General features: G+C 53.4%; 1 protein-coding gene across 1 annotated transcript in view; it reads right to left on the bottom strand.

Moving 5' to 3' along the window:
• Nucleotides 1–21,074, bottom strand: part of SEC14L5 (SEC14 like lipid binding 5) — a 46,032-nt gene extending 24,958 nt beyond the window's left edge. The window contains exons 1-4 of the mRNA XM_003124623.5: nt 20,816–21,074; nt 20,038–20,153; nt 3,526–3,675; nt 2,862–2,993 (exon numbers count right to left, since the gene is read on the bottom strand). Of these exons, the coding sequence (XP_003124671.1) occupies nt 2,862–2,993; nt 3,526–3,675; nt 20,038–20,100 (345 nt within the window). The 5' untranslated portion in view covers nt 20,101–20,153; nt 20,816–21,074. The remainder of the gene's footprint in view (nt 1–2,861; nt 2,994–3,525; nt 3,676–20,037; nt 20,154–20,815) is intronic.
• Nucleotides 21,075–21,505: the final 431 nt, after the last annotated feature.

A 21,505-nucleotide genomic window follows, 5' to 3' on the forward strand; every position in this document is an offset into this window, starting at 1 on the left:
GGAAGGTGCAGAAGAGAGTGGGTCTGACATTCCTGGCTCTTAAAAGTTATACGTACATAATGATCCATTTAAATAACATGTTTAATATTTCATTATAAATAAATTATAATACATAGTATATTTCATATTATTAAAATGTTCATTGGAGATCCCACTGAGGCACAGCAGGATCAGTGGCATCTCTGCAATGCCAGCAAGCTGGTTTGATTGCCGGCCTGGCACAATGAGTTAAGGATCAGCATCACCACGGCCTCAGTGTAGGTCACAGCGGCAGCTTGGATCTGATCCCTGGCCTGGGAAGTCCATATGCCAGGTGGCAGACAAAAAAGAATAAAAATTATTATGTATGCTGCATTTTCATATATTTAATTACAAACAAATATGCATATATATGTAAGCAAAGATAAATTTCACTGACAGAGCTACTAGGCAGACCCAGGCTTAGCGCCTCTCCAATGTCCATGGGCAGACACAGGGGTTAAATATGCAGATGCCTGGGCCGAACAGGTCCGAGGCGGGGCCTTAGAATCTGTATTTACAAGCAACTTTGGTAATGCCAATCACAGCTGTTGGTAGACCTTACTCAACAAAACACTACACTAAAAGTGACTTATAAATTCTGACCACCAGGGAGTTCCCATTGCGGCACATCAGAAACGAATCCGACTAGGAACCATGAGGTTGTGGGTTCGATCCCTGACCTCGCTCAGTGGGTTAAGGATCTGGCATTGCCATGAGCTGTGGGGTAGGTTGCAGATGCAGCTCGGGTCCTGCGTTGCTGCGACTGTGGTGTAAGCTGGCAGCTACAGCTCCAATTAGACCACTAGCCTGGGAACCTCCATATGCCATGGGTATGGCCCTAAAAAAGGCAAAACAAAGCAAAAAATGCCCACCAACACCTCCCGGAGGTAAACACTCCGTTTCCAGGAAACCCCAAGAGGAGTTGGAGGTGTGAGAGGAGTGCTGAGCATTTACTGGATGCCTGCTGTATATAAGTGCCTGGGGATCAGACAGATGGTTGGGGCAAGGTCCCCTGGGGGGTGGGAGCTGGGCAAAGCCGCATCAGAAATACCTGGAATGCGCCGTAGTTCCACCCTCGGTTGCCGCCATGAACGCCACCCTTTGGGATGAACTAGGGGTTTACCTGCATTATTTCATTTGTTCCTCCCAGCACCCAGTGAGGCAGATTCTGCTCACATCCGCATTTTACAGATACAGAAAGGTGGTCCCGGGTGGGGAAGTGTCACTCAGCAGGAGAGGGGCGGAGCTGGGTTCCATCCCAGCAAATGCCTCCAGACTCCTCACTGCAGCCCCCCGAGGCCAGCAGGACCGGGCCCCTGCAGTCCCCATTCTCAGACCTCACCCCTCCACCTCAGGGTCTTCACACATGCTGTTCCCTCCTCCCAAACTCTCTTCCCGGCCCTTCAATGACAGCTTCAATGGCACCTCCTCAGAGAAGCCTGGGGGACACTAAGACACTGTTACCTCCTCTTATTTTCTGTAGTTCCATCTGCTAGATCTCCCCCCCCTTTTTTTTTGCTTTTTAGGGCCACACCCACGGCATATGGAAGTTCCTAGGCTAGGGGTTAATCAGCTACAACTGCTGGCCTACACCACAGCCACAGCAACTAGGGATCCAAGCCACGTCTGTGACCTACACCACAGCTCACGGCAATGCCAGATCCTTAACCCACTGAGCAAGGCCAGGAATCAAACCTGCAGTCTTATGGATGCTAGTCAGGTTCTTAACCCGCTGAGCCAAGGCAGGACCTCTCTGCTAGATCCTTTCTTAGCACCTGTGACAAAGTTTTAAGTACGTGTTGACTTTTTTTCCTCATCTGTGGGCTCCCACTGCAGTGGAAGTTCCGTGAGGGCCAAGATCAGGCAGACTGAAGCACTACTATGTGCCCAAGACTTGTTAGGAAACCTGGCACATAGTAGGTGCTCAATCAGTATGTACTGGAAGATAATAATTATTAACTATATTAAAAGTAGGGGGAGTCCCTATTGTGGCTCACTGGAAACGAATCTGACTAGTATCCATGAGGACGTGGGTTTGATCCCTGGCCTTGTTCAGTGGGTTAAGGATCTGGCGTTGCCGTGAGCTATGGTGCAGGTCACAGACGCGGCTCGGATCTGGCGTTGCTGTGGCTCTGGTGTAGGCCGGCGGCTACAGCTCCAATTCCACCCCTGGCCTGGGAACTTCCCTATGCCACCAGTGGAGCCCTAAAAAGACACACACACAAAAAAGTTAACATGTAGGTTAACAAGGACCTACTGCATAGCTCAGGGAAATCTACTCAGTACTGTGTAATAACCTGTATGGGACAAGAATCTGAAAAGGAACAGATGTATGACTGTGTATAACTGATTTACTTTGCTGTACACCGGAAACTAACACAACTTTCCAAGTCAACTACACTCCAATTAAATTTTTTTTTTAAAGTTAACCTGTAACATACTAAGTACATCCAGTCCTTAGTATGTGCCAGGCACTACTCTAAAGGGTTTAGATATTTCATTTCCTCCTCACCATCATCTATGTGACAGGGGCCATCATTAACCCCATTTTACAGATGAAGAAAGGGAGGCACAGTTTCATGAAGGAAGGAGAGGCAAGGGAGGGAGGCGTCAGGGTTGCCAGGTTCAGCCACTAAAATGCAAGAGGCGCAGTCGTACTTGAATTTCAGATAAGCAGGGATAATGTTTTCGGAGTATGTTGAAAGCAGTTTTTAAGGCTGCTTAAACTACGGTGTACGTATACCATTATCGACTGTGTCTGTGAACTGCAGATTCACGGAGCGCCCGCATCCTACGTGACAGCGCCCTGGGAGGGTGGCGGTGGCCGGGAGGATGCTCACCGTGTAGCTGCAGTTCTCCTTGACCACCACGCGGCTGGCGAGGGTCTCGTTGTGCGCCTCGATGAGGAGCGTCCGCTCCTTCCAGTTCAGGACGTTTCTCTGCACGAACACCACGTGCTCGACTCCAGCGATCTGCAGGGACAGGACGTGAGTAGGAGGGCTGGGGGCGGGAACCCCCGAAGGCTGGCCTGTCCCCTCCCCCAGACCCCAGGACCTCTCATGCCCCTCTCTGCACCTGCCCACCAGCCCAGTCTGGATCGTCGGATCCCAGAACCCCTGACCCCCAGATTCCTCAATCTCCGGCCTCCTGCCCGGAACCGGCCCAAGAGCTGGAGCCCGGAGCCCCGCCTCCATTCCCCTTTCCCCCAGCCTCCCAACTCTGGAGCCCTTCTTGGCCTTAGTCCTACCCCCTCCTGCCCCCCACAACCTCACTCTCAGCCTAGCCTCCAGGCTCTCATCCCCATCCCAGAACTTTCCTCCAGGCGCGCGCGAGCGCGCGCACGCGCACGCACACACACACACACACACACACACACACACACACACAACCACCCCACTCCATCCCACCCTCGGCCTGGACCCGCCCGCCCGCCGTCCCCACCACCCGTCTGACCCCTTCCTCCGGGGTTCCTGGTTCTCCAGGAGCCCCCTGCCCCGCACCCACCTTCCGCAGCAGCCGCGGGGCCTCCACGCGCAGCCGGCAGCTCCGCTCCACCACGTGCACCGCCCCATCGGCGCTCCGGGACTCATGCAGGACCTCACTGCCCAGGAAGACCGGGATCTGGGGGCAGGTGGGGAAGCGCTTCTCGTAGGCCTGGGGACCGAGCGCGAGTGAGCTCCAGGGGGGCTGGGGCCGCCAGAGTACACACATCCCTCTCCCGCCCGCCCTTGCTGGGCTGTTGTCTCGTTTGCGTCCCCCTCCATGAAACTGCTGTTACCAAGACCAACTTCCTAACACCTGTTTTAGAGCAGTGACACAGGAGCGCCTGAGCCATGACTTGGCAAATCACTTTTTGCCTCCACGTTTGAGTTTTTGCCCTGGGAAACGTGGGCTAGCTTGGGGGCATCTTAAAAGAAGGCATCTTTCAGGGAAAAAGTTTGACCAAACCAACAGCCCTTCATGATTTCGAAACAAAACAAAACAAACCCAGCAACACTCAACAAACTAGGAATAGAAGGGAACTTCTCCAGCTGATAAAGGGCACCTGCAAAAACCCCAGCTACCATCATAATCCTTGGTGAAAGACTGATGCTTTCCCACTAAGATCAGGAATGAGGCAAGAATGTCTGCTCTGGCTGCTTCCATTCAATATTGTCCTGGTGGTTCTAGGCAGGGCAATTAGGCAAATGAAAGGAAAAAAAAAGGACATCCAGATTGGAAGATCCAGATTGGAGAGCCCCATTCCACGAGTTCCCCGGGTCAGCCCGCTGGGGGGCGTGCCAGCATCTGGCATCTGTGGCTGACAGTATTCAGCAGGGTTTGCTCCAGTGCCTGTCACAGCCCACGTGTCCTGGAATCAGGATCAAAGTGAGCTCCCAAAATAGTGCTGGCATCTGAGGACACACACCTCCTCCCCATGGCTCCCTGCTCCTGGCGCCTGGCAGAGAGCCGACACCACCCAGCTTAGAGGTGGGGGAGGGGGAAGGAAGAAATGCTTGGTGTCCTTGGTGTCACCCCAGGTCCCCCAAGGCCAGCCTAGCATGTCCTCCTCCAGGATCAGGAGGACAGGGCTGCCTCCACATGTAGAAGCTGGTTGCTTTGTACAAACACCCAGGGTTAGAATACTCTCCCCAGGGGAGAATATGCCGTGGGGCCCCCGGGAGTCTGCACTCAGAGTACTGGCAAGGGAGGCCCCCTAGGAACTGTGTCCCCCTACACATCTCAGGCCGCCTCAAACCCTCTTTCAAAGTAAGGTATTTCTGGAGTTCCCGTCGTGGCACAGTGGTTAACGAATCCGACTAGGAACCATGAGGTTGCGGGTTCGGTCCCTGCCCTTGCTCAGTGGGTTAACGATCCGGCGTTGCCATGAGCTGTGGTGTAGGTTGCAGACGCGGCTCGGATCCCGCGTGCCTGTGGCTCTGGCGTAGGCCGGTGGCTACAGCTCCGATTAGACCCCTAGCCTGGGAACCTCCACGGCCCAAGAAATAGCAAAAAAAAAAAAAAAAAGACAAAGTAAAGTATTTCTTGGGAGTTCCCTTTGTGGCACAGCAGAAATAAATCCAACTAGTATCCAAGAGGATGCAGGTTTGATCCCTGGCCTTGCTCAGTGGGTTAAGGATCTGCCGTGAGCTGTGGTGTAGGTCGCAGATGTGGCTCGGATCTCACTTTGGCTGTCGCTGTGGCTGTGGCTGGCAGATGTAGCTCCGATTCGACCCCTAGTGTGGGAACCTCCATATGCCTCAGGTGTGGCCCTAAAAAGCAAAAAAAAAAAAAAAAAAGGAAGCTATTTCCTCCACTGAGGAAGGAGCTGCACAGCAAAGTGAGAGGAGCCTGGGTGTTTTGAAGCCGAGCTCCACCTCCTCCCAAAGGAGAGGCAAGTTCCTTTTTCTTTCCAAGCCGTTTTCATCATCTGGAAAATGGGTATGTGCCAGGGCGAGTATCTCACGCAGAGCCTGGTGCCAGTTAAGCGCCCACGATTTCCATTCCCTGAGCAGCAGGACTCAAGTGGTGGCACAGCACAGCTTTGCAAGAACCTGAGACAGCTCTGTTCCAGCCCCTTCTGAGTGGAGGGAGCCAAAGGAACTGGGCTCAGGCCACCTCCACGATGGGCAGAGGGATGCTGACAGTTTTTGAAAATGTATGGATGGAAAGGGGTGCATGTTTCAGAATTGGTCAGGCTTAGTTCGAGTCTCTGCTGCTTCTCACTGGGTGACCTTGGGCAAGTCACTTGCCCTCTCTGAGCCTCCATCTCCTCATCTATACAATGGGCTGGAGGTAAGGATGTCACCAGATCATGTCTCTGAGCAGTTGACACATGGTGAGCTTTGACTCCATTCCTCCAGCTGTGCATTTTCTTCCCTTTACTCCTCCGAATGGCATCCTCATTTGACAAATGAGGAAACTGGAGCCCAAGAGGCTAAGTAACTTATGTGAGGTCACACAGTGCAAAATGGTGAACCTGAATTTGAATCCCAGAGCGGCTCAGCCCCCAATCCCTCAGGAAGCCCTTGCTCAGCAGCTTTGGAAACAGTTCCAGGGGTCATGATTTCTCCTTTCTTCTCCTTCAATCCTTCAGCTCCTGCCAGGCAGTGGCCCCTGCCCCAAGCCACTCCATTCTCTCTGTTCCACAGTCTCTCTCTTGTCCCCCAAATGAAACGACATACTCTGAACAGGCCTGGCTGCGCAGAACGAGCCCCACACGCCTTGCTCTGTCCCTCCAGCCCACCTCCCACCCAGCCTCCTTCACTCCTGCTGTGTGTGAAACACACTGGTACAGGTTGAATTGCGTGTCATCCACCCCGTGGCAAAACTCATACGCTGAATTCCTAACCCCCAGGACCTCAGAATGTGACCTTATTTGGAAATAGGTTTGTTGGGATGTAGTTAATTAAGATGGAGTCATACTGGAGTGGGGGGAGGCCCCTAACCAATATGACTGGTGTCCTTTTTTTTGGGGGGGGCGCTGTGCCCAAGGCATGTGAAAGTTCCCGGGCCTGGGATTGAACCTGTGCCATAGCAGTGACCTGAGGTACTGCAGTGACAACGCCGGATCATTAACATGCTGTGCCACAGGATAACTTCTGTCCCCCCCCCCTTTTTTTGGCTTTTTAGGACCACACCTGTAGCACATGGAAGTTCCCCAGCTGGGGTTGAATGGAAGCTGCAGCTGCCGGCCTACACCACAGCCACAGCAACGGGGGATCCCAGCCGCATCTGTGGCCTGTGCTGCAGCTTGTAGCAACACAGGATCCTTAACCCACTGAGTGAGGCCAGGGATCAAACCCCCATCCTCGTGGACACTGTGTCAGGTTCTTAACTCACTGAGCCACAGTGGGAACTCCTGTCTTTTATTTTTTTTTAAAGGGGGAATTTGGACTCAGATACACACACAGGGAGAACGCCAGGCGAAGATGAAGGCACCAAGTGGGATGAGGAAAACTAAGGATTACCAGCCACGCCGGAAGCCGGGAGAGAGGCCTCAAGCAGAATCCCTCACCGGGGACCATCTCGGCCACCACCTTGATTACCTTCCAGCCTCCAGGACTGTGAGGTAAAAAGCCTCTGCTGTTAAGCCACCCAGTTCATGGTCCTTTGTCACGGCAGCCACAGGAGACACATCTACACCCCAAGCTTGTTCCTGCACAGGCCCTTCCACCGGCTGCTTCCTCTGCTGGGAACACTGATCGATCCACTTGGCAGTGAAGGGGTGGGGAGGCCTGAGTCTCGGCGGCTTCTGCAGTGGAGGGGACCTGGATCAGGGCTTGTCCGTGCGGGTCCCCCTTCCTGGGACACCCTCCCGTACTGTCTCCCTGCAAGGCTGCCTCCTCCCCAGTTCTCTGTCCTGTTCATTTTCTGTGCACCTAAGGCAACTTCTAACCACATACGTGCTTGCCCAAGACGTGCCCAAGGCCTGGGCTATGTGCTTTTTGGTGGCACTGGCCTCAAACCCACACCCATCTCAGTTCTTGACACACATGAGGCCTAACAAAAGCCAGTGGACAAAGAAAGAATGCAGGAGTTCCCATCAGGGTTCAGTGGTTAATGAACCCGAGTTGGAACCACGAGGTTGCAGCTTCGATCCCTGGCCTCGCTCAGTGGGTTAAGAATCTGGCATTGCTGTGAGCGGTGGTGTGGGTTGCAGACACGGCTTGGATTCTGTGTTGCTGTGGCTGTGGTGCAGGCTGGCAGCTACAGCTCCGATTGGACCCCTAGCCTGGGAACCTCCATCTGCTGCAAGTGTGGCCCTAAAAAGCAAAAAAAAAAAAAAAAAAAAAAAAAAGAAAGAAAGAAAGAAAAGAAAAAAAGAATGCAAACTTGCCAGTGGCCCAAACAGCCCCAGGACATGGGCCCAGGGAGGGGAATGACAGGCCGTGAGCTCAGTGCTTGTAGACAGACGACTTCCTGTAACCGGCTCTCCTCCCTAGAGCCTGGTTTGGAGCCTCCAGATAAGGGTGGGCTGGTGGGCAGCAGACAGGTAATGGGCCCTGGTCTCCCTGACTCTCAGCGGAAGGCACTGCCTCCTCAAGCAAACAGTGGCAGCTCTAATGGTGGAGCCAGGCGCCGGGGATCCCCAGCGCTCAGGGCCCCCACCTAAGGGCTCTGCCCCAGTGCCAGCTCTCCAGGGTCAGCAGGCTGTCAGCTGGGGAGTCCCTGTGGTCGTGAGGGCAGGTGTTGGATGTCACTGTCAGGGCGGTGTGTGCAAGGGCTGACTGCACCATTTTGTCCCTAGGACCTCCTGTTGGGATAGAAACTAGGGTTCCCCATTTTACAGATGAGCCAACTGAGGCTCCTAACAGAGCCAGTAAGTGGCGGCGTCGCAGGAAGGGGGACCCCTTCCAGGGCCTGAGCGTGGGCTCTTGTCTCACACTCGGAAATGAACTGTCCGAGGAGACACACGTGCTGACAAAGCAAGGGACTGTGTTGGGATGTGGCCGGGGGTGGAGAGCAGCAGGATGAGGGAACCCCGGGGAACTACTCTGCCGTGTGACTCGCCGTCTCTGGTTTGACGGGAATAGGGTTAGTTGCCGGGTTGTCTCTGGCCCGTCGTCTTCCTCGGCCCCCATGTGGTCTGGCTCAGGGTCCTTCTTGGTGGTGCGGGCATCTCTCAGCCAAGATGGATTTCAGTGCCAAGGATCCTGGGAGGCTGGAAGGCTCCTGCCTCCTACCGGCCCCCCCACATCCTCCTGGTCCGTCTTCAGGGCAGCACCGCGGTCCTGACTGGGCTCCTGCTGTGCAACAACTCCTGCAAGGGGCTATTGTCCTGCCCGGCTAAGGTGGGCGGATTCGGTCATTTTTCCACTAACATCGGGGTTGGAGCGCAGGCCCGTCTGCCTCAGACCCCGATCCTGAACCACCCTGTCCTGTCTCTCCAGGGGCATTGGCTCCATCACAGGTGTCAGTGGCTTGGACATCCTGAGTCCTGCTGGCCTGACACCCGGAGGTTGGGGACCCCTTGCCTTGGGCAGTTCAGAGGGTCTTATAGGATCAGGCTGTTCATGAGCCCCTGCCTGTGCTGGAGACCGGCTCACACGGCCAGCGTTCTCCCCGCCTGGCAGCCTCAGACACTGATGCCATCCCCGCACATCAGGCCCGAGCGTCTCCCTGCCGGACAAACACATGGTGTGGCCTCCTCAGTTTCACGAGGTAGCAGAAGGATTCCGTTTCAGCCCTGCTGCCCGGTGGCTGGAGAGGGGCACCCACGCCTGCCAGCTCAGATAGGGAGCTGATCCAAGGCCCCAGACACGGCCAGGCAGGGCAGGCAGAAGCCAATGGAAACTACCCTTGAAGGCCTCCATGGGCTACCCGGCCTGCAAAAATCCATACCGACGCACTCTGCACATAGAGAGAGAGGCTGGATTCCTAGCCAGACTTGCCCACCTCCAGGCGGGGTAACCTTGAACTCAGCACTTCCTCTCCCTGAGGCGCATTGGTAAAGGGGACCTCCTATCGAATGCTCAGGTTCCTTCCTGTGTCACAACTGCTGAAGCGAAAAGCCATCAGCCCAGCATCCCCAGTGCTTGTCGAAATGCCCCACGCGGATACTACAGAACAAAAGCGTGGATGACAGGGCAGCACAGCTGGCAAGGGCGTGGGTCCTGGGGTCGGGGTGGGATCCCTGCTCCGCTCGGCCCCAGCTCTCTGGCCTTGGAGAAGTCTTCAAGCTCAGAGAGCCTTCCTTCCTTCATTTGTTAGAAAGAGAATAAGAAGTTTTAGAAACATTTTTAAAAAGGGAAAATAAGAAAAGCCTGCTACGCTCCTGAGTTTGGGGGCTGGCTGGGTGGGAATTAAGGTGAAGCTCTGAGAGCGCTGCCTGGCCCAGGGTACCTTCTACATAAGCTTGTGCTGAATGCATGCAGATTTGAAAGAGGGAGAGTACAGCTCAGAAAAGCTATTTCTGCTAATCACTTGACAGCCGCCCTCCCTGCCCCTCCCTCCTTCCTTCCTGCTCTTGCTCACGTACATATATATGTGTATGTCGAGCGTTCAGAGGATACAGGTGTGCTGCTCGCCCCACACCTTCCACCCAAAGTGGGGAAGGAACAGCCCAGCCTTCCAAATCGCACCGGTGTCTTATCTAAGCCAAGACGTCACCTTCCCCCTCTGCGCTGCAGGCTGGACTGCGGCACTCACTTCAGTGTGACCGTCGCACAAAGGTGCCCCCCTCCCTGTCCCTCTCCTCAGGAGCCGTCCTGAACCCCCCAGCCTCCCCTGCAAGCCCCGGGGGACCCCAGGACAGACCATCAGTCTTCTCAGCTGCCTCAGCTCTTTTTTTTTTTTTTTTTAAGCTGAGACCTAATTCTCACGTCGTTAGATGCACCCTGTTGCAGTGCGCAGTTCGGTGGGCTGTAGACCATCCACAAAGTTGTTACCATTATCTAATCCCAGATGCCTCATCACCCTCCCAAAAGGAACCGCATGCCCATCAGAGTCACTACCATCCCCCCTGCTCCAGCCCTAGGCTACCGTTAATCCCCTCTCTGTCCCTCGGGATTTTCCTTTTCTGGATATTTCATACACATGGAGTCATGTCATTTTTGTGTCTGGCATCTTTCGCTGGGCCATGTTTTTGAGGTTCTGCCACGTTGTCGCATATGTCCATGCTTCTGTCCTTTTGTGGCCGAATAATATTCCACTGTGTGGCTCCCCCACCTCTTGGCAGAGTTGCTCAGACCTGGTGAAGGAGCATCAGACACCCAATGGCAACAGTGTTGTCCCAGCTGATGAAGGGACGCAGGTGTGGGAGGCTCAGAGCCACGTGTCCTGGAACCTTTTGAAATGACTACTGTTTTGTCTATGGAAGGAAGCAGCTGTATCCAGATGGCCCTGTAGCTGAAACACCTGCTGCTATTCTCGTCAAAGCCAGCTCAGGGGACCCAGAAGATGGAGACAAAGCATCAGAAGCACCCTGCAGCCAGGGCACCCGGACGCGGCCAGGGGGCAGGGCCAGGGTATGGGAGCAGGGCAGAGACAAAGCATGGGCTTTAGATGCTCCTCTGCCACTTGCCAGTCGGCTGACCCCAGCTTCACCTCTCTGAAACTCAGTTTCCTCAGGAAAAGAGGATAACGATGACGATGCTGACTCTGTAAGGGCTGGCTGTAAAGATTAAAAGGAGAGTGGAGTTCCTGTCGTGGCGCGGCGGAAACGAATCCCACCAGGAACCATGAGGTTGCGGGTTCGATCCCTGGCCTCGTTCGATGGGTTAAGGATCTGGCATTGCCGTGAGCTGTGGTGTAGGTCAGCAGCTGTAGCTCTGATTTGACCCCTAGCCTGGGAACCTCCATATGCCGAGGGTACAACCCTAAAAAAAGAGAAAGAAAAAAAAAAGATTAAAGGGAGAGGAGTTCCCATTGTTGCTCAGCGGATTAAAGAGCCAACTAGTAACCATGAGGATTCAGGTTTGATCCCTGGCCTTGCTCCGTGGGTTAAGGATCTGGCATTGCTGCAAGCTGCAGTGTGGCTCACAGATGCAGCTCAGATCTCAACATTGCTGGGACTGTGGCGTAAGCTGGCAGCTGCAGTTCCAATTGGACCCCCTAGCCTGGGAACTTCCATATGCCACAGGTGCAGCCCTAAAAAAAAAAAAAGATTGAAAGGAGATAAGATGAGTAAGGCATTTAGCACAGTGCCAGACACCACGTAGTAGATTATTTTTTGTTGTTGTTTTGGCCTCACCCATGGCATATGGAAGTTTCCAGGCTAGGGATCGAACCTGTGCCATGCAATGACAATGCCAGATCCTTAACTTCATGAGCCACCAGGGAACTCCCATAGCAGATTGGTTTTTTGTCTTTTTTTTTTTTTTTTTTCTGTCTTTTTAAGGCTGCACCTGAGGCATATGGAGGTTCCCAGACTAGGAGTCCAATTGGAGCTGTAGCTGCCGGCCTATACCACAGCCACAGCAACACAGGATCCAAGCCACATCTGTGACCTACACCACAGCTCATAGCAACGTCGGATCCTTAACCCACTGAGCAAGGCCAGGAATTGAACCCACATCCTCATGGACGCTAGCTGGGTTTATTAACCGCTGAGCCATGACGGGAACTCCTAGTTTTTTGTTTTTTTCTTTTTTAATGGACAAGAGTAAACCAACAGGGGCTTCAGTGGGCATCCATACATCTGTGCTCACAGCAGCATTATTCGCAAAAGCCAAAAAGTGGAAACAACCTGAATGTCCACTGACAAATGGTAAACAAAATCTGGTCCGGCCATACAGTGGAATATTATGGAGCCATGAAAAGGAAGGACGCGTTGAACGTGGCTGGATGAACCTCGAAAACATGATGCTCAGTGAAAGAAGCCAGACACAAAAGGACACATGCTGTATGATTCCACTGACATGAGGGCCTTAGAGTCGGCAAATCATCAACATAGAACCTGGTGTCATGGTTGCTAGGGGCCGGGGGGGGGAGGGGAGGATAAGGAGTTAGTGTGTAAACGGGGCCGAGTTTCAGTGGGGAGGAGGAATAAGTTGTGGTGATGGGTGATAGTGACCGCTGCACAGCAGTGTAAACACACTAATGCCACTGCCCTGTGCCCCTAAAAAGGCGTGACAAGGTGACCTTTGTGTTATGTGTATTTTAGCACGGTTTTTTAAAAAGGTGGTTTATAGCCCTACCAGGCTGTGGCTTGGAAGAGGGTGTCGTGTCTGTGTTTATTTGTTGGTAGGCAACGCCTCCATCGCTAGGTCTGCTTTCTTCCCCCGCTGGATTCCCTGGTGTCCTTGTTCCACCCCTGGGACGCTGTAGACGCCCAGCCAGTGTTTGCTGAAGGAGGGAGGGAGGGCAGGAGAGGAGGAGGGGAGGGGAGAGGAGGGGAGGTGGAGAGAAGGAAGGAAGGAAGGGACGGAGGGAGGGAGAAATGGAATGACAGCGGAATGACACCTCCAATCCACTTTCCATGTGCAGCTCTGATCTTGCCCCTGCCCTGCTCGACACCTTCCAAAGCTCCCCGAATCCTCGAGGAAGCACACTGACCCCTCCAGCCACTTTCTAACTCACAGGGGCCCAACAAAGCCACATCCATTTCTTCAGAGAGACAAGTTCTGCCTCGCGGGCCTCTGCCTAGGGGGCGGCTGGGGCGGGCGTCCCCCCTCCAGCAGGGCTCAGCCTGGCTGACCCAAAACGCCTCTGGCTACTGACCAACGGGCTCGACTGTGTGTTCCTTCTTTCTTCCCCGGGTTATGCTCATGGCTTCGCCTGGACTCTCTGTCTCTGTCTCTGTCTCTCCCCCGCCCCCCCACACACTGCAGGCAGGGATCATGCCAGGAGAACCAGGTCAAGACTAAACAAGAACAAGACAGACATGGGCTCCACCTTTCCAAAGCTTAATCTAATGACAAAGACCCATACGACAAGCAAATCTCATAGAAACAAGCAGGCAAGCCAACTCACAGAGTAATGACACCTTCTGAAAGTGCTAAGAATCACCTCTTTTGTAGCTCCTGCCCCTGGCACAGTGCTTGGCACAAAGAGTAGAAACAGTAAGTGTTTGGGGAATACCTGTGTGCATAAGTTAACGCATTGACCTTAGGAACGGGGGTGGGGGGGGCTGAAGTTTACTCTGAAATCAGAAGATGACTTTGCTGAGCAGTGGATGACCTCCCAGCCCAAATCAGAGCCCCGGGTGGAAAATGTTGCTTGCCTTAGTCTGTTAGCAACCGGATCAGATGACAGGCTCCAGGGAGCTCACTCAATCGCATTTAAATAAGGCCCCTGCTGCTTTATTAAAACTACATCCATAACAACGATTCTAGCAGCGTAGTAACTGCCCAGGGCCTGGGCTGTGAGGATTCACCTTCAGAGGCTGCTCTTCGTTAATAACCCATTTGCTAAGTGATGAACTGTTTATTGATACAAAACTCCAGGTCTTTAAATATTTTAACACTTAATTGCCACTGACAGCCGTCACCTCTATACACCCCCCTCCATGCAGACAGCCTATGCTGATGAAATTCTATCCTCGGCCATCTTCCTTCTCCAGGTTCACAGAAACTGATAACCTGAAGCCACAGGGCTTGGAGCCCCACAGGGACCTATGGACAGTGGCCGCTAAGAGGTGGCAGGTCATTCCTCACGCATACAAGTTGGGCTCATGACCACTGAGCCACAATGGGAACTCCTGGAAGGTCATTCCTGAAGCTGCCTTGGCCACGGGCGCCCTGATGTCTCCCGATCATTAGAACCAGAATCTAGAATGTCTGGGTGTGCACCCAGGCTGTGGAGTTTGACTCCCTTAATTCCAGTCTCTGCCGCTTGCTGATGAGGTCATTCACTGAGATGTGTGGGCTGAACTTGTGTTTCCCCCGCAGACAAAGCCGGGTTGGCGACCTAACCCTGGCGGCCTCAGGATGGGACCGCACTGGGGCATGGCCATTAGACAGGTGATCAATTGAGAATGACATCACTAGGGTGTCCTTGTAAAGGGGGGAAATTTGGACGCAGGTGCACACGCCCAGGGGATGGGCCATGGGACGGTCGGCGTTTTGCTGCCACAAGCCAGGGATGCCAGGAGACAGGCCTGGGACAGATCCTTCCTGAGCACCTTCGAGGGAGCCAGACCTTGTCCACACCTGGATCTCAGATATCTGGCCTCAAGGACTGGGAAGCGATGCATTTTGGTGGGTCTAGGCCACCCAGTTGTGCTGTTTTGTGACGCAGCCCTAGCAAGCAAATGCCTGGGCTCAGGAACAGTCTTCTCGACCTTCCAAGCCTGCTTCCTCTTGTGTGGCAGCGGAGGCTGCTATAAAATACCTGCCTCTGAGCTGGCCCAAGGGTTTGGCTCTGCTCCCCGTTGTGGGGTCCTGATGGGGTGCAGCCATTCCAACTGCAGTCCTGATGGTAACTCCCCCAGCGGGGCCACTTCCTCAGCCCAGAAGCCACCCCAGTAACTTCAGAGCCTCAGCCCTGAGAAGAGGCAGCGCTCATGTGTGGGAATGTGAGTGTCCCCAGCTGCCATGTGTCTGCTTCGTGGCCCTGGGTAATGCGTTCATCGTTCCCGGGCCTCAGGCTCCTCATCTGTAGAGGCGGGCCTCCCGCTCATGAAGCACATGACTTCACATCTGAATGGACTCTGAACAGAGCCTGGGGCCTCGTAGGTGCTGTGTATGTGTTTGTTAAGTAAAATTTAAAATAGAATCTACCGGAGTTCCTGTTACAGCTCAGCGGGAACTGGACACGGTATCCATGAGGATGCGGTTCAATCCCTGGCCTCGCTCAGTGGGTTAAGGATCTGGCATTGCCGCAGGCTGCAGCATAGGTCACAGATGTGGTTCGGATTCAGTGCTGCTGTGGCTGTGGTGCAGACTGGCAGCTGCAGCTCCAGTCCCTAGCCTGGGACCTTCCATATGCCATGAGTGAGGCCTTAAAAAAGGGGGGGGGTGAGGCTCTGATCGATTCTACAACCGGAATGAACCTTAAAAATATGATGCTCAGTGAGAGAAGCCAATCACAAAAGGCTACCTGGTGTCTGATCTCATTTATATGAAATGTCTAAAATATGCACATCCATAGACAGAGGGTAGATTAGTGGTTGTCGTCTAGGGCCAGGCTGGATGGGGTGAGTTTAGGAGATGACGGTTAAAGCTATGGGGTTTCTTTTGGGGGTGATGAAAATATTCTAGAACTGACAGAGGTGATGGTCCCACAATTCTCTGACTATACTGAAGGCCCACTGACCCGGACCCTTTAAATGGGTGAATCGTATGGTAGGTGAGTTATAGCTCAAAAAAAAGCTGTTACCACCATAAATAATGATAATAATAAACCTGAGGGATGTTTTACAAGCAGAAAACATCCTGCCAGGCACTGTCCAGGTACCCAGGTCCCTTCACTTTGACTCTCCAGGAGCAGGGGCCTTTTATTTTCTCTGGCTCACAGGTGAGAGGCTGGAACGGGGACCCAGCCTGATGGCTCTGGCTGGCCACGTCCACTCATGCAGGGGAACAGCCCAGATGAGCTGGAAATCACTCCCAAGGGGCCGGAGGCTGACCAGAGCGTGGCCCTCAGGGCTCAAATGCCTTTGTGTCCTGCATCCTGTCTTCTCCACCAAGACCCTTCACCTTCTGGGACCTCCACATGCAAAGGGACCAGGGATCCTTTCAGAACCCGGACACACAGCCGCCTCCATTGTCTGCATTGTTTTCCTCTGTTGACCAAGATAATGCAAACTCATTGTCGTGAACCCAGTAATACAGAACGCTATCAAGAGAGGATGAAAGCCGAGGTCACTAGAGACCGAATTCCATCCTTCAGAAACGGCATTCGCATCAAGGAATGCGGCACAAGGAGAGAGACACCCATCCACTGGATTCGTTGCATTTTTGAAAGGAAAGACCATTTTCTTGAAAATTTTAAGCTGGACCTAGGAAGGTTGCCTTCGTGCTATTTGATAACCAATCCCACGAACCCAGGGTCAGTGGTTTGTGGACCTCAGTGCCGGCTGGATTTCTGAAGAAGCGAAGAGACTGTTTTCATTCTCAAGTCAGTTTCGTTAAACAGAAAACCCAGAAGGCTGGCGTGTCTGCTGCCTCGGATGTGGTCAGAATAGCTGAGTTCATCTGAAACGTCCCTGGCATCTGACCCAAACTGAGGGCAAGTGTTTCGCTGAGAAACAAAGACCGATATTAAGTGCAGAAAACCCCTTTTGTGTCCACCCTGCAAGCAAGTTGTGTTGAGTTATGCCGCTATTCTGGGGACAGTAATGTTTTGTAAACAGTCGGCAGAGTGGCTTTGTGGGTGCTGCTGGAACAGTTAGGGCCCTTTCACCAGCAAGGACTGTATGGAGATGAGGTGACAGAGAATTTGAAACATACAAATGACCAATGAGCACAATACAGATAGTAAATATCTGGAACCTTTGTTTCCTGCTGTACCCACAGGCCTGTCTTCCATCCACAGAGAATGTTAATAGCCGGGGGAGTAACTGAGCCCTCCTGCCCTCAGTTATGGAGCGTGAAGCTCACGAAATACGCTTCTTATATTCTAGCAGTCCTGTTAATACCACCTACATGTAAGTGCTACATTAGCAGGCATGTTCTATTTTATTTATTTTACCTTTTATATCTATTTTTATTTTTATTTTTCCTCTTTTGGCCACAACCACGGTCTCTGGAAGTTCCAGGCTAGGGGTTGAATTGGAGCTACAGCTGCCCGCCTATGCCACAGCCACAGCAATGCCGGATCCTTAACCCACTGAACGAGGCCAGGGATCAAACCTGCGTCCACATGGATGCTGTTTGGGTTCTTAACCCATCGAACCACAATGGGAACTTCGGCACGTTTGATTTTATTTTATTTATTTATTTATTTAAATTTTGCTTTTTAGGGCCGCACCCACAGCACATGGAAGCTCCCAGGCTAGGGGTCAAACGGGAGCCGCAGCCACAGGCCTATACCTCAGCCACAGCAACACAGGATCCAAGCCGCATCTTCAACCCACGCCACAGCCCATGGCAATGCCAGATCCTTAACCCACTTAGCGAGGCCAGGAATCGAACCCACATTCTTATGGATACCTGTCAGATTCATTTCTGCTGAGCCACAGCAGGAACTCCCGACATGTTCTATTTTTATTTATTTTTATTTTTTAAAATTTTTTTGTATTTTTAGGGCCGCACCTGAGGCATATGGAGGTTCCCAGGCTAGGGGTCTAATTGGAGCTGTTGCTACTGGCCTACGCTAGAGCCACAGCAACGCCAGATCCGAGCTGCGTCTGCGACCTACACCACAACTCACAGCAATGCCGGTCCTCAACCCACTGAGCGAGGCCAGGGATCGAACCCACAACCTCATGGTTCCTAGGCAGATTCGTTTCTGCTGTGCCACAATGGGAACTCTGGCATGTTCTGTTTTAAAGTACAATGGTTGTAAATATTTTTTGAGAATCCTAAACATGCTAAATTAAATTTACATTTATTAAGCCCAGGCAATAGTTTAAAAAGTATTCGTTTTCCAGGCATTCCCATGTGGCACAGGGGGTTAAGGATCCATTGTTTTCACGGCAGCAGCTTGGGTTCAGTCCCTGGCCCGGGAACTTCCACATGCCTTGAGCATGGCCAAAAAGTTTTATTAGTTTTCCATTCCATAGCTCTTTGTCCCAGTTTTATGACTTCATGGTTTTCTAGGCTATGGGTTGTCCCAGACAGGTGGGCACAGTGTCTCTCTTCTGTTGAGTGAATGAAGGAATGAATGGATGGATGAACGGTGTCCTAAGGCCTTAGAATATGTGCGCTGCCTGGAGCCTTAGATATTTATTTGTATTTAGCTGGCATGTATTGTCTGTTAAGTATAGACCAGGCCCTGTACTAGGCATCTGCCACACACACCCCATAATCGCCTTCAATCCTAATAACAACCTCATGAGGCACATATAACCAGTCCCGTTCACAAAGGAAGAAACAAAAGTTCAGAGAAATTCAGTGAGCTTCCAAAGACACGCAGCCAGAGCACAGCCAAGCGACAGCAGAGGCCCAGCGCTTCCGCCTGCACATCCCCAGGTCCCTTCATCATCCCTAGGTGTCCGGGAGAGTTACACAGCCACAACAATAACAGTAACAACAACAGTAATAGCATTTGGTCTGTGCTGGACCCTGTCCTGAGAGCTTTACATGTATTGACTCATTTAATCTACAGCAGATGCCCAGGTTTGGAAACCATGTCATCCTCACTTTAGATATGGAAAGTGTAGGCTCAGAGAGGTTAAGTAACTTGCTCAGGGTCACCCAGCTTGTCCATACAAACCCAGCCTGCTCCTGCTGCTTTCCTGACCTGGAACCATCCAAATCTAATAGCACAACATGTATGGAGAACACTAATGATGCCTTTTAATCCTTTATTTGACTGTAAACATGTGTAGGTAGATTCAGAGAATAGATGAGGCAGGACACACACAGAGCCATCAAGTGCTCTGAAAGACCTTGGATAGAAGGCTGGGATTAAGAAGCCAGGGGCGGGGTGAGGAGGATGGGGGTAGATTCTGGTGTTTCTTGCACTTTCAATATAATCACTTACAACACTCTGTGGTGTAATAGAAGGATCAGCCGCATTTTGTGAGCACTTAGTGTGTGCCAGGCACTGAGCCAGAGGCACCGGACACTGTTTCATTGACTTTGCACCACAACCCCACAGCATTGCCGTATCTTACCAGGGAGGGAGGCTCTGAGAGGCAGAGTGGTGGCCCCAAGAAGGAACCCCTCATCTACCTGTCTCCAGCTCCTGCCCCACAGTGTGCAGACCACTGAGCCAGGAGGCTGAGGGCTCAGGAGCCAATTCTGTGCCACCTAGTTAGTCTGAACCCTGAAAACAGCTGCTCCCAGGCCCTCCCTGCCCACTGGCATCCCCCCCTTTCCTGGTCTTAGCTTTCTTGGAAGAGAAGGAAGGGGAGCAGAGGGGAGGGGTGGGAGCAGAGGGAGGACACTGGGGGTGTTGTGGCTAAACTCTAGGTTCTGGAGCCACTGTCCACACCCCCTTGTGGATCCAGGCCTGGCTTTCCCTCTTCCTGGCCCCAGAACTTAAAGCCGTCCTTTCACCTGTCCAAGCTTCACTTTAGTGGAGGTAAAATGAGAATGAGAAGAGCTGCTGGAAATTACACGAAATAACATCTGTAAAGACTTAACGCCACAGACCCTCAGTGAATGGCTGCTGTCATCATCATTAGTATATATATAATAATAACTATTATTATTACACAAAATGACAGCAGTGGTTTGGCCCCTGACATGCTTGTTTTCTATTGAAGGGGACCGAGATAAGAGGACAGATAAGCTTCAACAAGGAAAGGAGGGAAAGACCTTGTGTTTTGGTCAGTGGGCAAGGGTTCCGGAAGTTGTGATGAAAGGTGGGACGGCCAGGCGAAGGGTCCTGGTTAGAGGCTGGACCCACCCAGTCAGTGGAGTAGCTCATTAATTCCTTCTGATCGGGGGGTTCAAGGGGGTCTCCCTCTTCTTACCATCAGAGCTGACCTCTGGTATCCCTCCACCCGTCACACAAGGGACCTCAGGGTCGGGGGTCACTCACCGCCATGACCAGCTCGAACGGGTACTTGTAGACGCGGACAGGAGACTGGTACTTCTGCACCATGTTCTTGCAGGACGACCAGCGAGAGCCACCCAGGCAGGAAGTGGGCACGGAGCCTGAGTGAGGGCGACTGGTGAGGCGGCAGCGCCCACCCTGTGAAGCAGGAGCCCTGCCCACTGCTCCCTAGCCAGGGGCAGGCCCACCCTTGGCGCCACCCACACATCTCCTCAAGTCAAGGGGGCCAGGGATCCCCAGATTACTTTGGGCCAGTCCCCAAACCCCTGTTCTGTCCGTTACCCTTGGCCCCCGACCACTCTCCCTCCTCAGGATTAATCGGTACACACAACGTTTGGGCCCCACCCCTTCATGCTGAGGGTCATGGAAAACCCAGTAAGTCCAAATGGAAACACATACATTCGCAGTTCTCACACTCCCACAATTCCTTCACCCACGCAGCCCACAGCCTGCCACCGACATCCGGAACACACAGTCCCCCCAAGATTCATTGCACCTGCCCTCCCATTTTCCTCCAAGACACATTAACATTCAGTCCTCACCAAATTTCACACGCACACACATGTACGACTGCCCTCCCACACGGGGCTGCCCTTGCAAACGCACTCAACTTTGCACACACACCCAGCTCCCCGGAGCACGCACCTACCCAACTCCAGGCTCTCATATAATTCTCCTGATGCGCACAGACGTTCACACACATGCACACACACCGATGTACACGCACACACGCACATCCCCCCCCACCCCCAGCCCTGCTCACCGTCGCCCTCGGAGTCTCCTGGGACACAGCCCCAGGGCAGTGCGGAGCTGAGCCCTCCAGGGTCCCCTGCGGCCGCCTGGCCCGAAGCTCAGAGCCTGGGACTGGGTGCAGCTGCGGTCGCTGAGCTGGGGGCGTCTGATCCTGCACACCCTGCGGCCGGGCGGGTCAGGGAGGGACTTAAGGGACGGGAGCTAGCCCTGCCGGGGCGGGAGCGCTCCAGGACCCAGGACAGCGGAGATCTTGGACTGGCTCCGCCCTCGTCCCCCCAGCCAACCCCTTTCCTCCGCCCCCGGCTCAGCCATGGCCCCGCCCAGATTTACCCCGCCCTGGGCAGGCCCCGCCCCAGCCTGGCCCCGCCTTGGACTGGCCCCATCCCAGTCTTAGTCCCGCCTTTTATTCTACACTTCCTTGTTTGACCACGCCCCGCCCCGCCCTTCCTCCCGTATGGCCCCGCCTCACGCAGGCCCCGCCTCCATAGGTCCCGCCCCTAAAGCACTCGCCTCGCGCGTGGCCCAGCCCCAGGAAGACCCCGCCCCCAGGCTGCGGCTCTAATCTAGCTCTGCCTCCAGGCGAACCCTTGCTTGTCCCGCCCCTCTATCCCAGTACAGTTCCCTAACTCGGGCCAACCCTCTCTCCTCCTGGACTCTGAGTCCGGTCCCTCCACTGGCCACGCCCCAGAACCCTCTCGGT

The sequence above is a fragment of the Sus scrofa genome, chromosome 3 (assembly GCF_054392235.1).
Source record: "Sus scrofa isolate SSC_HxYL_T2T_F1_AM1 chromosome 3, Sscrofa_HxYL_maternal_Yorkshire_Landrace_v2.0, whole genome shotgun sequence".
In the NCBI taxonomy this organism is placed as follows: Eukaryota; Metazoa; Chordata; class Mammalia; order Artiodactyla; family Suidae; genus Sus; species Sus scrofa.